This window comes from Callospermophilus lateralis, chromosome 10 (assembly GCF_048772815.1).
Source record: "Callospermophilus lateralis isolate mCalLat2 chromosome 10, mCalLat2.hap1, whole genome shotgun sequence".
NCBI lineage: Eukaryota > Metazoa > Chordata > Mammalia > Rodentia > Sciuridae > Callospermophilus > Callospermophilus lateralis.
Window position 1 is genome coordinate 75,456,072 of NC_135314.1, and position 17,450 is coordinate 75,473,521.

A 17,450-nucleotide genomic window follows, 5' to 3' on the forward strand; every position below is an offset into this window, starting at 1 on the left:
CATATGTTCACTGCTCCTACTGGCTTTTTGGGTTTTTGAACCATATAAGTTTCTGAATAATCACAGTATCTATTAAACTTCCATGATATTTTCAGAACTTAATAAATCTCTACTAATGATGAGAGGGTTTTTTTTGTTGTTGTTGTTAAATCTTACATACCTTTAGAAACATGTTCCCAAAAACTGAAATTAAAATATATTAAGTAATTTAAAGGTATTTATATTAGTCATTAATAGTATTTTTCCTGCCTACAGAAATATAAATAAGACAGTAGGAAAAGAAAATGCATATCCTTAAGACAAACATTCATGTATTAATGTTTATTTAAAATCATGCAAGCGTTTTTCATATTTTTTACAGATGTCAAGTGACTATACCTAACTTTTGTCCACAAGACATACTGAGTCAAATAATATGATTAATCCTAATGGTATCTTTTTTAAAAGAATGTAAGTACTAAGCTACAAAGACAATAAATCAATTATCAGACTTATCTTTTTTAAAATAAGATTTTTTTTTTAATGAGTCAAATTTATCACAAAGAATTAGGAAACAATTAAAGCCAAATGTGTTCCTCAGGGCATGCCAGAGGTAAGCAAAATGTTAACAGAATCAAAATTACTAAAAAATAAAGTTTTCTTCTGAATAATATAAACATCATGGCACATTATCATTATTTGAAAATAGAAAAGAGGAAGATATGTCATTCCTTTTTAAAAGTAGATACACTTGTTTATTAATTCAATTATTTATTTCTATTTTATTAACATTTCAAATATCCATGTTACTGGTCAAATATGTACAATATTTCTAAAAACAAAAATAACAGTTATATACAGTTTGCAAAGATCAAATCCTAACCATAGATGCCTTCCATCTAGTCCAATGACTAGAGACATACCAACACCAATAACAATGACAGGTAGTGCATCAGACTATAAGAAGCCTCCACACTATATCCATATTTTTTCCCCCTTTCAAATTCTTTCATTTTTCTTAAAGAAATGTTTAAAATTTACCTGCCTGGAACCAGTAATGGCTACATAAGTGATGCCTTATGCCACAAACCAGTTTTCTTCTACCCAAAAACTACTGTTAATTGAAGGCAATTTTACCATTCAGATCAAATTCAGATGTCTAGATCCCAGATACCTGGGTATGAAATATGTAAATCTGCCAAGAGAAATTAGATATTTTTCTTCTTTGTGTTAATATAACCCACTATATAATAGTGAACTAAATATGTTTGTTTCATAGAAACAACTTACATTTGCCGATACAGGGCAAATGGTCTATGTACAGATACATTAGGACTGCCTAACTGACAGTGAGTGTTGCTGACCACGCTCCAGGTCAGTGGAGCTAATATGGTGGTGCTCTCTGCTGAACAGACTTCCCCTTCAGGATACGTCGAATCTGCAAGATAAATAAATAGGATTTGTGAGGTTTACTGTTGAGGGTCACGTGGTATATTTTATTCAGAGTTTAATTCCTTTCTTATATACTCTATAGCATTCCTTAAAGAAATGTGCAAAATATTATGCTAAGTGAAGTTAGCCAATCCCTAAAAAACAAATGTCGAATGTCTTCTCTGATATAAGGGGGGTGACTCAAAATGGGATAGGGAGGAAGAGCACGAAATAGGGAAGAGAGGTGGGAGGGAAAAAGAGGGAGAAGGGGAGTTGCACGGAAGATGGAAGGAGACCCTCATCGTTATACAGAATACATGTATGATGTTGTGAGGAGAAAAAAAAATGAAGTGTGTCACATTAAATTGGATAAAGAGAAATGATGGGAGGGGAGGGGAGGGGAGGAGTAGGGGGGATCGGAAAGGCAGCAGAATAGACTAGACATTATGATTGATGTATGCATATGGGTGACTCTATGACCAGTGTGATTCTGCAATCTGTACAATTCGAAAAATGAGAAATTATACCACAATGATTCAAATGTATGAATTGCCAAGATCATTGTAATGTCATGTGTAGCTATAAAAAAAAAGAAGAAGAAATGTGCAAAATATCTGTCATGATTAAAGTGACTTAAAGGGCTGGGGTTGTGGTTCAGTGGTAGAGCACTTGCCTAGAACATGTCAAGGTACTGGGTTGGATTCTCAGTACCACATATAAACACATAAAATAAAGGTCCATCAATAAGTTAGAAAGACATTAAAAAAAAAGATTAAAGTGACTTAAAAAATGCAACTCCTTTTAAAGCTTATTTAAGAACTCCTATAGTGATCTTTGAGTGCAAGACAAATCAAACATCTCTACTAAAAATTATCTGAAAAACTGGGGGCTGGGGTTGTGGCTCAGTGGTAGTGTGCTTGCCTAGCATGCATGAGGTACTGGGTTTGGTCCTCAGTATCATATAGAAATAAAATAAAGATACTGAGTCTACCTAAAGCTAAAAAATAATGATTAAAAATTTGTTTTAATTATCTGAAAAATAAATTATATGAAGTTGAAAATCTACAGCTAAAATAGAATATTTCCTCACAAATTTAGAATTGTTATTTATGAAAATATTTAATTATGACTGTAATTATGATATATTAAAATATCTCAATTATCCTGAAGCCAGCCTCAACAAGTTATAGTACTTAACAATAGCAAAGTATAAACTACCTAATAAAATGCATGCCATGTCTCCCTTAGCACCCTTCAAGTCAAAACAGCTGTCATGATATAAAAGTGTTCAATAAAGCATCTATACATAATTTTATGGGTCACATGAAAGTCCTCAGGCTCATTCAGAGGCTAGTGATTTGATTTTAGTGATTTGGTCTATTAAACCGATTATCTGTCTTTCAACCCCAACAAATTAGAAGTAACAATTTTAGACGAATGACAACTGGGGTAGGAGATTTAACTGATAGTCTGACAATAAAAGCAAGGGGAAAGATCTCTCCACTCCCCAACAAACATAATGCAAAAGCAAAAAGGAGAGTAATCTAAGAACATTTTTAAGGAAGCAAATGAGCCTCCACACCTCAATGCTCCCTGGGAGCACTGTTATGTGAGTGCACACCAAAATAGTAAAAGGCAGAGCAAATCCTGGGCTTAGCACTCTGATGTGCACTAGTTAATGATTATTCCTGTCCTCAGAACCTCTCTAAATACCAACTTTCACAGCTGAATATACTACAAAGTATTTGTAGATATTAAGTGATATACATAAAATCTGCTACAGACTATAGAGATTCTAACTTACAGAGGGGTTATTATGATATCATTATGGTCATAATGACAATCAGAAATCAAAGAAAGTTAAATTACATTTCATATATCTTATTTTAATTAATAATGTGATGAACTACACAACTCACTCTCATTCCCCACAGGAGAAGATTTCCATCAAAAATCTTTTAATTTCTTAAAGGAGTGAGTTCTTATTTTCTAGAAATCCACTCATGCAATTATTCAATCCCCAGTGATAATATAAACCACACTTGATGAGTAAAGCACAATTTTGTTTATAAAACATTTCTATGTTCTAAGTTACATTATAGCCTTTCCACTTCTTATTTCTATATCACTTGAATAGAAATAATTGTAACGGCTGGTGCTCACTGAACACTTATTATATGTCTGGGACTATCCTGAACACTCTACAGATGTGAACTCATTTAATCCCACAATATTTGAAGGCTCATAGCTACAAAACTAAGAATCTCTTGCCTTGATAACTACAGGAACCTTAGTACCTCCTCTTTCATCAGCTTCCAAATCTTGAACCATTCTGAACTTAACTAAAACCAAGATTATGTCAGTGGAAAGAAAAAAGGAGACTATCTCACCTGACCTGACCACTTTACGGATAAACCCTCAAATTTCTTACCCTTCCTTTGGAAACAAAATTATTAACTCCAAAGTGCCATACTGACTACTGAGAGACAAGGACACTGCCTACCCAAGGAGCACCAGCTGGCCTTCACCTGAACAACCTCATCCATCTCTTTTTGTTTCAGACCAGAGTGCCTGAAGGTATTTCCTCTTCCTCCCTCACCTGTTCTCCCACAGGGCCATCAGGTACCAAATGCACTGGCTGTTCATTCTCCAAGTTCCGGGTACTTGGGTCAGCTCCCTTCCTCATCAACAGGCGGACAGCATCCAACTGTGTCACCCGATACTGTAGGCTGGCAGCAACATGGAGCGCAGTGTTTCCATTATAAGCCTGAAGACAAAGAAATGAAATAACTCACATCAGGAAGGGGGACTTTCATGAAAAGAGCCTGAAAAATTGAAGAAGGTGTGTCAAAGGTCACTTCAACTCAGGTGTTACTGAAGGTTTCTAAAAGCACCTTTGTATTCACAAAAGACAGGCAACCAGGCAACTCCAAAAAGAGGCGAATGAGTTCCAGATTTGCTTCTTCGGCTGCCAAATGCAGTGCTGTGCGGCCACTTTTACGGTCCTTGTCAAAGACAAGAAGAGAAAAAAATGAAAATCCAGATATCAAGGCTTGGAATACATTTCTTATCCTGTCTCTAAAATGTCTGAATTAGTCTTAGAGACTTAACTTTGAATGTTCTCTTATACACAAAGTCTTCCTGAAACCCAAGCTAAATGGAATCTCATTCCTCCTAAATTTCTTAATAATTTATTTACTTGACTCTCATCACCATCTACCCTTGTATCAAGGGTAGCCATAAAATGTAGAAACATGATACCTTCTTATCATGTATTATATCTCAGTAAGCTTTTTGCTATATATCATCATTTTTATACTTTGTGGTACCAAGGACAGCTATCATGAACCATGTCTCTTAGCTTTTCTATTTGTGAGCCCCCCAAATGCCCAAATGATTTATGATGTAGGCATTCCCCCCTAAAAGCAACTAACACAATGCTTTAGGACACAGGAAATATTCAGTAAACAAACCTCCAATTTAAAAAAAACAAAATAGTCACAGCTTAAAAAACAAATGCTTGGAAAGGCCAAACAGCTTATTTAACAATAAAATATAAACAGCTTGTTTAAAAAAAAAAAAAAAGGTTAAGCCCAATCCTACAATAAAGAAACCCCCACCAAAAGCACTCTTTATTGTCATAAAATGCAAATGAAAGCCTAAATGACAACATCAATTTCAAGCATTTTCTTTTCCTTTCAAAGACTAATTTATTTCACAGCTAAATGATCTTTTTGGATAATAATCCACAGAAAACAAGCAGATTAAGAAAGCAAATTAAAGGATCCTTTATAATGTAATCTTCTTAACTATCCATACATTGCTACTCACTCCATTAATTTAAAAACAAGAAAAAAGCTGCTTTCATATGTACTTGGGAATAAGGTCTTTTGCTACAACCACCTTTCTCCCCGACCTCATCTCAAACCTCTTCTGTGAATTTACCTTTGCTTCCACTGCTGCTCCCATTTGAATCAGACACTTGATGGTGTCAACTAGACTCTTATTCTTCAGTAAAAGCTCCTGAACTTCGGGTGAATGAGGCTGTTGATTTCTCTGGAGCTCATGTACCACAGCATTGTGGGCCAGGACAGCACAATGGAGGGGAGTCAGGCCTAGGAGAAAAGGACAGTAAAGCAGTGGTCAAGCATCTTGTCAACTCTTTGATTGCTCTGTAATTACAAAGCTTGAGGATGACCTCTCAGATTGCCTATCAAGGGGCTTCACAAAAACTAGTAATGAAATCTGAATAGACCCTTCATTGGGCCTTAGTGCTAATTTTACCTAAAGAACATTTTAATTACCTTCCTTCCTTCTTAGTATGATACTTAATAACCCTTAGAACTTAAGGGCCCTACTTTCCACATGGTTCTTCCCCCTTTCATCCCTACCCACTGTGGATTGAACCCAAGTGTGCTATCACTGAGCTACATCCCCAGCCTTTATATTTTAGGGTCTCACTAAGTTGCTGAGGCTGGTCTTGAACATTTGAAACTCCTACCTCAGCCTCAGCTGGGATTACAGGTGTGTGCCACCACACACAACCCTCCATATGGTTCTTAATCCAATAAGATTTCAGTTGCTTACCATCATAGTTAGTTGCCTCAAGATCCACAAACTGATTGCTCCTCACTGCTCCCTTCTGGATTGCCTACAAAATTTTAAAACAGACATCATTAGCAAAAGATGAGAACACAAACACTTATCTACTAGAATTCCTAAGAAAAGAATAAATCAACTCAAAACAGATTATTGAAACAAGCAACCTACTTGCAACTTCTAATATCTAAGCCTTATCTCTTTGGCCCTGTGATGGTGGAAGTCACTGCCTCTTACCTGAAGCACCTGGGAGTGGCCTTTCTCAGCACAGACATGCAGAGGTGTTCTTCCCCAGCAGTCGGTGGTATTCACCTGGGCCCCCAGATTTACCAGATCCTGCACAATGAGATGCTGATTGGCAGCCACTGCCACCTGAAAGGCACTCTGTGGACATTCAGGGGAAAAAATATATATATTTTAAAGATGTAACACTATAACAAAGAATATGAAACTAAACTATGGGGAAAACCAAAACCCACACAGAGAAAATAAATCCTATTAACAAACAATCAGACACCGTAAGAAAAACAAGGAAATTAAAATAAGCTTAGGGTGTGGCTTAATTATACTCAATCTTTAGTCAATAAATACAAAGTTAACATTAATAATGTCAAGGTTGATGGTGGCAAAAAGTCAATATTTGAAAGTTAATATTAACTAAAGTCTCTTGATCTTGAGCTTTGACACAATGTACACTTAAGACAGTCATCAATCGCTTCACCATGACAGTATCTTTGCCATTTCAGATCCTCACCTGTCCGTTGTGCTCTTTAATATCTAGCATGTGAAGCGCATTCATCTTTCTTGCAAGAACATAGGAAAGTGCTCTTCTCCCTTGAGCAACAGCAATATGGAGGAACCTAGGGAATGAGAAAAGAAAAATATGTGAATTCATCTGATTTCACTAAGTTCATTTAAAAAAAAATCTTTCTCATCCTTTTTTTGATATAATAGTGCGTTCAAATAAAACATTCCAGAGCACAATTGATCTTTTCTGCAAAATGGATGACACATCCAAATTCTAACAGGATAAGTTAAGGTAACAGAAATAAGAGAAGATTGCCCAACACCCTGCTGACTGCTTTAAATTATTTTTTTAATACTCATAAAAACCCTATGAAGTGGGTATTACTTTTTATACATCAAGAAATAGAGGCACGGGGCTGGGGATGTGGCTCAAGCGGTAGCACGCTCGCCTGGCATGCGTGCGGCCCGGGTTCGATCCCCAGCACCACATAACAAAGATGTTGTGTCCGCCGAAAAATAAAAAATAAATATTAAAAAAAAAAAAAAAAAGAAATAGAGGCAGGGGCTGGGGAGGTAGCTCAGTGGACAGAGTGCTGGCCTCGTATGCACAAAGTTCTGGGTTCAATCCTCAGCACGACATATTAAATATATGTGCTGAAAATGGTGTTTTTAAAAAGTTCTCAAAAAAAAGTCTTAAAAAAATATAGGCGGGTATTTCAAATAATTTGTCCAAGGTCAAACAGACATCAAGACAAATCAGGATTCAGTCTACAAATCAACTCACCATCTATGCCTAGTCATGATCTGTTTCTGCTCTATAAACATCTGGCCTTCAAAACCAATTACTCAAAGACACATATTTTAGGTAATTATTTCAGCCAAAAAAAAAAAAAAGCACATGCTTCCTTGAAATATTAGCTATTGGACAGCAGTTTCTACCTAAATTGTTGTTGGTTAACCAACCACCAAGCTATAACCTGGTATATTCCAGAAAAATGCTATGCCCACTAGTCCCAACTAGTGTGGCATACCCAATTAAGCACAAGAAAAAAGGATACTCACGTATCACCATCTGCATCCTTTGAAAGAAATTGATCCTGGGAAATGTTTGCCAATTTATTTTCTTCTTGTTCTACTTGCCACTGAAAAAATGACTTCCCTAACTGTGTGGTGTTCATCTGGTTTCCCATAAGGTTCGGGAATGGCAGGGAAGTGTTTAAAGAGGCAGGGCCTGCATCGAGCGCCCCCAGAGCCTCGCAGGCACTGTTGGGCATCACACTGAAGTTCTGCAGGTGAGCTTCACTTGGTTGCTGCACACTGCGGGGAGTCTGAAGGGGAACAGCAATATTCTCAGATTCCCCATGACCACTTAGAAGGGATACAAAACTTCGGTTTGAGCAGAACTGTGGTTCTTGACCATCAAAGAGGTTTGATTCATAGTTGGGTGACTGGGAAGTTCTGGAATAAGGACTATATTCCAGGGTTGGGTTGTGGGTATAATGCTGTTGTTGCTGCTGCTGTTGCTGCTGCTGTTGCTGCTGCTCTACATTCTGGTTCCGTGGAGAATATTCGTACAGGGAAGCCTGGTCCATCACTTGTGGGGAGCCACTGATTTGGAATGGTTGATATTTCTGAGTTGGAGAGAAGACCTGCCCTCCATGGAAGTCCTGACACTGCTCTTGGGGAGAGCTCTGAGGTACCACAGGGCTCATCCAGCTAACTTGGACTGTGTTCAGGGAAACTGGGCTGCATTCATTTTTAATGTTTATAATGTTCTGAAGCAGATCAGCACTGCTGTCTGGTTTGGATTCATTGTGATGAACATCTTCCATGCTCTCACCAGGTGTTGGTGTTTGAGGTGGTGTCTGAAAAGAGAGAAAATTCAACTTGCACACTCACTTCCTTCTAAAAAATTTCCAGAGGCTAGGGGTATAGCTCAACGGTAGAGAGTCTGGGTTCAATCTCCAACACACACACACACACACACACACACACAAATTTTAAATAATAAAATTATTCCAGGAAGGATATTCAAAGGGTATTCAGAAGGAAAAAATAAGATACTTACCAAAAATAGAGCTGATTTTTTGCAGGCTGGTCCATCAGACAGAAAATCAGGTCCTTTTCTTTTCCCACTATATGATACTGTGTTCTTCAATTCTATACCCAAAAAAGGGATATGGAACCTGTGATCATTCTACTTATAAATTTTACCCATTATCACTGTTATTTAACTCTACAGCCCCAATCAAATTATAAACAGAAATTACTCTTACCTGTGAATTGTTCAATGTTCACACTCTGTGTCTATAAGGAAAAAAATTCCAATTTAGTATATATAAAATGGTTTCCTGCTTAATACACATCAATAAAGACTTATCTCTACCATTCTTTATAGCATACCATAAATCTCTAATATGGCTATTCTATCAATATTTATTTTCTATCTCAATTTCATTCTATTTTTCAACTTCTCCATTTACACTTTCATCTTAGTTCAACTCAGGTCAAGATGAAATCAGTAAGACCCTTTGATTTTTTCCTTCCTATCAAATGTTCCACTTCAATTGAACCCTATTTATTTCCTTGTCCCTAACTTGCTTTCACTTTCATTCACTAAATTTCTCTTGTACACCCTAGGCGCCTGGCACTGGATTAAATGATAGAAATACAGCAGACAACAAGACAAATATAGTCTGTCCTGCAAACTTGGTCATTTATGAAAAACTTGAAGTGACTTACTGTCCTAGTTTAGTAAAAAATAATTATCCTAACAGATCAATCTCCTTCAACCCCACCCAGAATGAAAACTAGATGTCACCTTAAAATCATCCACAGCTTGGCCAGAAGTCTTCTGTTTATGACTTCGGATGTGTAGCAGGAGCTCCTTCACTGAGTTCTTCACACGAACACCTTGAAAGGGTCCTCTCTGCTGCCTGCCAACCCCCATATGGGGCTCAACTGTTTAAAGAAAGCAAAACATGTCCCAATTAAACCTCATCACAGACGCAAATCCTAATAATCCCTAAAGTATAGCTACCTGCTTTATGTATAAAGTTCCCAAGCAACAGATTAAAAGCCTTTCCAACTCTCTCTGGTCAATGGCCTTGTGTGTCAGTACCCTGCTCTTCTCAAGGGTTCTACGTTACTTAATAGTGCTCTGTACTAGGCACCCTAAGCAATGAAAGCTCTGTCCAGGATCCCTGGAGCCAGCTGTGATAAACCCAAGTTAAGTCTCTCTCTGGAATAATTTTTAATTATTCTTGACTTTGGTAAAAAATACTTAGGGGAACAGAGAATAAATGGTGCATTTTTAGCTTTTCAAACCAAAGGCTTTATGTTCACATAGAAATGTAAAAGTCTATTAATTTCCACTCATCTAAGAAGACACAAAACAAATAAGTACAAAACAACTTCCTCCGAAGATCCCAGTGTACCAAAAGCCTAACAATTAATAATGCTTATATTGATTTCTTATGATTTCCCTCAATCCAACTGTACTAAAGAAGCTGCTTAAATTTACTAAGTTTAAACACATTTTTCACGTACATACTCAGGATTTCCTTTCATTAAGTGTTTTCAGAATTGCTTACATAGGCCTTCTAAGTAAAAAGAAAATATGCTTGTTTCACATTAAAACTTCAGAACACACTTTAAAATTTACTCTAGAAGTATAGTATTCTACTTCTGGCCACTACTAAATCATAGCCTCTTAGGAAATGTGATGAAGAAAAACCATTCAAAAAGTCAGGAAATGAATAACTGGGCCACCCTGTTAAGAGTGGGTAAAATTAAGAAGATGAGACAAGAAACAATGTATAATTTGAATATATATATGGTACTAAATACATGAGGTAAACAGCTCAAGGATGAGGCAAATTAAATAATCACTTGGGCTTCATTTAAGTTTAGAGATTTCAATAAATACCAGAATTGCCCTAATCTAACATAACATTCCTCTGTAATGACAGCAGTTAGCAATTGAACGTCACAGGGAGAAAAATGCACTTTCAGGAATCCCCCTAGGCTGTGCGGGAAACCAAGAATTAGGAAAATAAAGTTTCAGCCAGAGGAAGGCCAAAGGTCCTAAGGACCTCAGAAAAGGTCCTTAATACACAAATACACAATTTTCAGATGGGCTACTCTCTTAACATACTGTGGCTTAAATCACTATTTAAATAATTTTAGAGGAAAAATAACCTTTTAAAACAAAAAAGAAAAGAGGGGTGGCTAACAGTAGAAAGCACTGAAAAGAGATGTTCTTTTAAAATCATGCCAATAAGACTTCAACATTTAAGATTATCTAGGTGTTAAATTTTTACTCACAGCGCATCCTGTTTTCCCCCAAATTATGCAACTCGGTTCATTAAGAAAGAAAACGAATTTACAACCGAACAAAGGAAACAGTCTGCCTTTCTTTGCTAGATAGAGCTTATCCATTTTAAAGCACACAAAAAAACAAGACCACAAAATTCTGGGCAGGCTTCCGAAACTCCCCAACACCACAAACTAAAGGCATAACTTGTGTTGTTTTTCAGATCACCTTCTCCTTACATCTTGATTAAGAGAGATTTCTGTTCTTCGATGGTCAAGTCCTTTTACTTAAAATTTCCACGCTTAGGAAGAAATAAGTCATGACTTTCAACAGTTCACAAAGCCTTATCCTCTGCCGCACTTGTTTACTAAAATTGCCACAAGAAAATTACACCTACATCAGACCCCCAAACCTCGACATAGTATATTATTACTCAATAGGGTATGGGGGATGCCGAGAGTGAGAGAAGGAGGGAGTGCGCATGAGAGATCTTAATCTAATATCTTTCATTCTGAAGTCAGCGCTTTACTCGGGGTGCTTCAACCTCCGAGGCCAGGTAGACCGCGGCCGGACTTCGCAGAAGGTCAAAGGAGCTCAATGGGAAGTAAGGCGCCTGGCTCGGGGCAAGGCATTCAGCAGTCGCCTAATAAATGATGGCTAATGTGCTTAAGTCATGCTGCTAAGATAGACGCAGGGGGCACCTCACGTCTAGCCAGGACCCTTCCCATCGGGGCAGTGATGCCCGCCCTCCCAGGCCTGTGGACTCCAAGCAACCTGGGCGCAGCGGCCGCACCCCGCGGGGCAGGCGGGTACCTTGTAGGCGCTCGGCGCGGGCGCCGCCTCTCGGCCGGGACTCCACGGCCCCGCAGGAGGACACGGACGATGCGGAGGAGAAGTCAGAGGAGTCGGAGCCGGGCGAGGCGGGCGCCGAGGGCCCCGACGATGAGCAGCCGGCGTCGCAGGCGCCCGGAGCGGCGGCGGGCGGCGACGCGCCGTAGAAGTAGGCCAGGTTGAGCGGGCTGGTCATGAGGCCGCAGTCGCCGGCCGAGTCCAGCAGCCCCTCTCCGCCGCGGCTGTCGTCCAGCAGCCTGTCCACGATCATGCTCCTGGGCTCGGCGCTCTGAGCCCCCGACACCTGCGCCACTGGCTCGCTGCGCACGGCTGCCTGGGGCCGCGGTGTGGCTGACCAGGGACCTACCGGCGGCGGGCGGCGCGGACACGAGCGCGCCGCGGGCTGCCGGGCTATTTAACCGGCCGCCGCGCCCAGCCTTGCCATAGGCGGCGCCGGGGCTTCCTCCCGACCCCTCCTCCGGATGCGCAGTTTCCAGTAAAATGTACAGGATGAGGCAATATGCCCTCCGCCCTCGCCCCGCCCGCCCGGCTCCGCCCAGACCGACCGGTTGTTGTGCAGCCCTTCACCTGGAAATCTCGGCGGAGCGCGGCCTCCGGCCTCCCGCACCCAGGCCCTCGCCCCCATCCAGAGCCAGCCCTGCCCTCGACACGCCGCACTTTTGGCTGGGCCTAATGCTCAGGAAGACGGCGTGCGGCTGCGCAGGGGACTGAGGCCTGCAGGGGGAGGCCGGGAGGCGGCGGTGGGGATCGGTCGGCCTGGTTCCGGGAGAGTGGGAAGTCCTGGAAGGCGCGAGCCCCGTGCCACCTTCCTGCCCACCGGGGCGCGCTGGCACAAAGAGGTTCTCCACTGCTAGAGTTAAGTGGAGCCTGAGAATACTTTCCCTTCTCAATATTTAGGAGTTTACCAGCGTTCTTTTAAGCAAGGTCCCACATTCAATCTTTCTGTCCTCAATTTATCTGGGCTACAACTTCTTTTTCTTTCTTTCTTTTTTTTTTTAAAGAGAGAGTGGGAGAGAGAGAGAGTGGGGGAGGGAGAGAGAGAGAATTTTTTAATATTTATTTTTTAGTTCTCGGCGGACACAACATCTTTGTTTGTATGTGGTGCTGAGGATCGAACCCGGGCCGCACGCATGCCAGGCGAGCGCGCTACAGCTTGAGCCACATCTCCAGCCCCAACTTCTTTTTTTTTTAATTAGTTGCAGTCCCAGAGCAAAAAGTAATGCCCACTGTTTTGTAGCTCTCAATACAATAAAGCCATCTTAGCTAAATGATGTACATACATGTGCCTACGTAAATATGTGATTTTTTAAATGTCTGTATAGCTTTACATTGTGTTTGATAAACACAGGAATTTGAACCTTTTCTATCTTGAATACTTTTTCCCAATGGGTTTATTACGACTATGTATCGAAGTCCAATTTGAAGAGGGGAAAACATGCTAGTTGTCAGAAGAAAAAGATGCATGATTAAGTCTATTTTTCAAGTACATTATAACTTGTAGGTATGATAAGGTAAGTACACACGTACTATATGAAAAGAAACCGATTATGATTAAATATCACAAGGGATACAAAGTTCAGTGAGCAGCCTAAAAAGAGAGGTGACTTGTCTGGTAAGAGAGAAGGGAGGTCACAAAGAAAGTTTGTAAAAGCAGTGACATTGCACAGGCCTTAACAGATGGGTAGGATTTCAGCCACAGGGTTTGTAGGAAGAAGGACATCAAGAGCAAAAGAATTAAGGAGTGGAGTCAGCTAGGACATTACAGTCACATATAGGACCGTCAAAGGGAAGATGTTGACAAATGTAAAAAATAACTTGTTGCCTTTGGATGGAGCATATCCAGGGACCTACTGAGACACAGAATCAATTTTTCACAGGACTACTAAAGACTGCAGGCCCAGTGGCCATTAAAAAGGATTGCAATAGACCAGGAGAGAACTGACCTAACCCTAGGCCAGAAACAGTGAGTGGCAAAGAAGAAACCAAATGAAAGCACAGTAGGGGCCACATTGCTAGGGCAGAATAAATAGGTCTGACATAGTTGGTGGTGAAGAGCAATGAAAGAGTTCCAATCTCTTGGTGGCTTGAGGCCAGGAACAGGTGAATAGGGATGTAAAGTTCAGATCAAAGGGAAATCAGCAGAAGCACAATGTTTGGGTTCTAGGAAGTGGGGAATGACACAATAAACTTGGATTGTAACTTAACATTAATAGGTATCAGACCCTGGAGGGGATCATTACAAAGTAAATATTTCCTTATTTCTCACAAATGTGGCATTACCTGTAACTTGTTACTGCCTCTGCCTCCACCCAATTTTTGGTAATAAATCAGAAACAACTCTCTTAGTGTATCTGTGGAAAATACAAGGTTGTAGTAATTGCAGTTCCTCAGAAACAAAATCACTTAAAAATGCTCCAGATGAGATGTTAGTATGATGGTTAATTTTATGTGTCAACTTGACTCAGTTAAGGATGCTCAGACTGCTAGTAAAACATTATTTTTCTGTGTGTCTATGAGGGTGTTTGTTAACATTGAATCAACAGACTAAAGAAGAAAACCTTACCAACATAGGCAGGCATCATTAATCTATTAAGGGCCAGAATAAAACACAAAGGTACAATCTCTTATTGAGCTCAGTTATCTATTTTCTGGTCTCAGACATTAGCACTCCTGATTCTTTGGCCTTGAGACTCCAACGGAGGATTATGTCATCAGATCCCCTGTTACTCAGGCCTTTGGGCTTGTATCAGAACTACACCACAGGCTTTTCTGGTTCAGTTTGTAGATAGCAGATGATGAGACTTCCTGACCTCCATAATAGTGTTAGTTAATCTTTCATCTCTTTGTATTTACATGTATGCCCTATGGGTTCTGTTTCTTTGGAAAACCTAAATACACTGGACTTTGTCAAAATCTGTTTGGATTTTTTCCCACTTTAATACACGTATAATAAAGAACTTAAATGCCCATTCGAATAAATTCTACTTGGTATATAAAAAGTCATTGGGGAACTGGGGTTGTGGCTCAAGTGTAGAGTGTTTGCCTAGCACGCATGAGGCGTTGGGTTTGATCCTCAGCACCACATAAAAATAAAATAAAGATATTGTGTCCATTGAAAATGAAAAAATAAATGTATATATATTTTAAATTCAATGGGAGGTCCATCACACCTCTAATTCCAGCTACTCAGGAGGCTAAGGCAGGAGGACTGCAAGTCTGAGGCCAGCCTAAGCAGTTTAGCAAATCTCTGTCTCATAATAAAAAGGGCTAGGATGTGGCTCAGTGCTTGCCTAGCATTTTCAAGATCATGGGTTTGATCGCCATTATGAAGAAGAAGAAAACAAAATTCAAACTGAGGTAGAATAGAAGAAATAAGGATATGCAGAAAGGAGAAAAGCAGGGAAGGAAAAAGGGGTTGTAACTTTACATCTAAAAACTCCATGTAGGCCCTTAACTTCACTACTACCACCCCAGGCCTGTTCCCCCGCCCCATCCCCCCACCCCACCCCCCCAGGCCTGAATTCTTAAAAGGTCCACTACATCTTAGAGAGCTGTCTTTGTTAGTTTATAGAATGTTATTTTTAGACTGATTAAAAGAACCCTAGATAAAGACTGGTTATTGTTTGGATATGCCATGTTCCCCCAGATCTCCTGTGCTAATGCAGAAGGTGAATGATTGAATTGCGAGAGCTGTACCTAATCAGTCCATCCTACTTTGAATGGACTTACTGGGTGGTAACTAAAGTCAGGTCGATGTGTCTGGTGGAGGTGGGTCACTGGGGGTGTGCCCTGGAAGGGTACATCTTCCCTATGGCCCCTTCCACTCTTTCTCTCTTTCTCTCTGCTTCCTGGCTATCATGAGTTGACCAACCTTCTTCGGCCTCACCCTTCCACCATGATGTTCTGCCTCACCTCAGGCCCAGGGCAATGGAGTTGGCCCATCATGGACTGAACCTCTGAAGCCATGAGCCAAAATTAACTCTCCTTCCTTTAAATTGTCCCTGTCAGATATTTTGGTCACAGTGGAGTCCATGTGCTATTAACTAGGTAATGTCAGCCTGAAGATTCTAAAAAAGATCCAGACCACTGTGATCCACTCGGTGCTCCAAGATCAATCAAAAGAATTGAGTTCGGGCTGGGGTTGTGGCTCAGTGGTAGAGTGCTCACCTAGCACATGCCACGCCCTGGGTTCGATCCTCAGCACCACATAAAAATAAATAAATAAAGTACTGTGTCCATCTACAACTAAAAAATAAATATTAAAAAAAAAGAATTGAGTTCATTACGCTAACATCACCCCTCTTATATGTTTCTCATGATCACCATTTAAGAAGTTTCCTGTAAAAGAAGACGCCTGAGACCCCAAAAGTGTGTCTCACTCTTCAGTACCAGCACTCTCTCCCTTTGAGCACATATCTCACTCTATTATTTGCTTTCTTGAATAAATCTTTACTTGAACCTCTTTTCACACATCCTGAAATTCCTTTCTGGGGAAACTGCCAGGGCTGATTTGAAGTCCCCTTTTCGCTTCTGAAGACCTCCTCAGGCCCCATCTAGTAACAAGAATCATGGTCTCTGGAGACCTTAATATAGTCAATGAATGACTAATGTTTCACAATAAACAAATTTTCCATGAAATACCAAAGCAGTAGTACTGTTTGAGAAGACCACAACCCCCAATTCTCAGAAACTCTCCCTGACATGGTCAGGAATGGGTTTTGTTGACATCGCTGTAAGAAGAAAATTTGGATATATTTTGCTTCATTTAAATGTTGAAGTATAAACTTCATTTAGTCTATTAGGTTTAATGATATAACACCCCCATTGTTCTAATCCATTACGGTCGAACATTCACTCTGGGGAAGAAAGCCACCATGTTATGAGAACACCATCTGGAAAAGTCTACTTAGGGTAATGGCAACACCAACTTGCCAGTCATTTCAGTGGCTACTCTGAAAGCAGATCTTGGAACTACGCACAGCCTTCAGATGATTCAGTCAATAATATTGTTTGTAATTTCATGAGAAACCTTGAGCCAGAACTCCAGTGCCACTTCCAGATTCCTGGTGTACAAAAACTATTTACAAAAAAAAAAAAAAAATAATAAGAATTTGTCCAAAGTCATCATAGGTGAGGAGAGATTAAAATTCTTATTTCTCTGATGTTGGAGTCTGATCTTTTGCTTTAAAAAGGGAGATTAGACAACTTACTTTCTCAAGGCTCAGATGTACTGTCTATACCTAAAGACACTTAAAAAAACATAAAAATGCCATATTGGAGAGTTTTGTCACTCATAAAAAGAACCGATCTTTTCCCAAGTGACTGGAAGAAACTGTTGATAGAAATTAAAATTGGCAATGCTATCTTTCCCCTGGCTTTAGAACTGTTAATAATTTACCTTATTATGTTTTATGCAATAAAACATCTTGAATAGTTTTATGGTCCCAGTTATGTTGTAACCCCACTTTGAGACGCTAAAAAAGGAATTGAGTGTGTGTGGTATGGTGTGTGTGTGTGTGCGTGTGTG

General features: G+C 39.9%; 1 protein-coding gene across 2 annotated transcripts in view; it reads right to left on the bottom strand.

Annotated features, from left to right (window-relative positions):
* Positions 1-740: 740 nt before the first annotated feature.
* Positions 741-17,450, bottom strand: part of Nfkbiz (NFKB inhibitor zeta) — a 29,590-nt gene continuing 12,880 nt past the window's right edge. The window contains exons 1-12 of one of the 2 annotated variants that reach the window (XM_076867500.2): positions 11,885-12,279; positions 9,578-9,717; positions 9,033-9,063; positions 8,825-8,916; positions 7,819-8,621; positions 6,764-6,869; positions 6,247-6,393; positions 5,998-6,061; positions 5,356-5,525; positions 4,305-4,415; positions 4,010-4,177; positions 741-1,417 (exon numbers count right to left, since the gene is read on the bottom strand). In XM_076867500.2, the coding sequence (XP_076723615.1) occupies positions 1,364-1,417; positions 4,010-4,177; positions 4,305-4,415; positions 5,356-5,525; positions 5,998-6,061; positions 6,247-6,393; positions 6,764-6,869; positions 7,819-8,621; positions 8,825-8,916; positions 9,033-9,063; positions 9,578-9,717; positions 11,885-12,173 (2,175 nt within the window). In that variant the 5' untranslated portion in view covers positions 12,174-12,279 and the 3' untranslated portion in view covers positions 741-1,363. Of the gene's footprint in view, positions 1,418-4,009; positions 4,178-4,304; positions 4,416-5,355; positions 5,526-5,997; positions 6,062-6,246; positions 6,394-6,763; positions 6,870-7,818; positions 8,622-8,824; positions 8,917-9,032; positions 9,064-9,577; positions 9,718-11,884; positions 12,280-17,450 lie in introns of those variants that run through there. The other variant, XM_076867501.2, reaches the window with a different exon arrangement.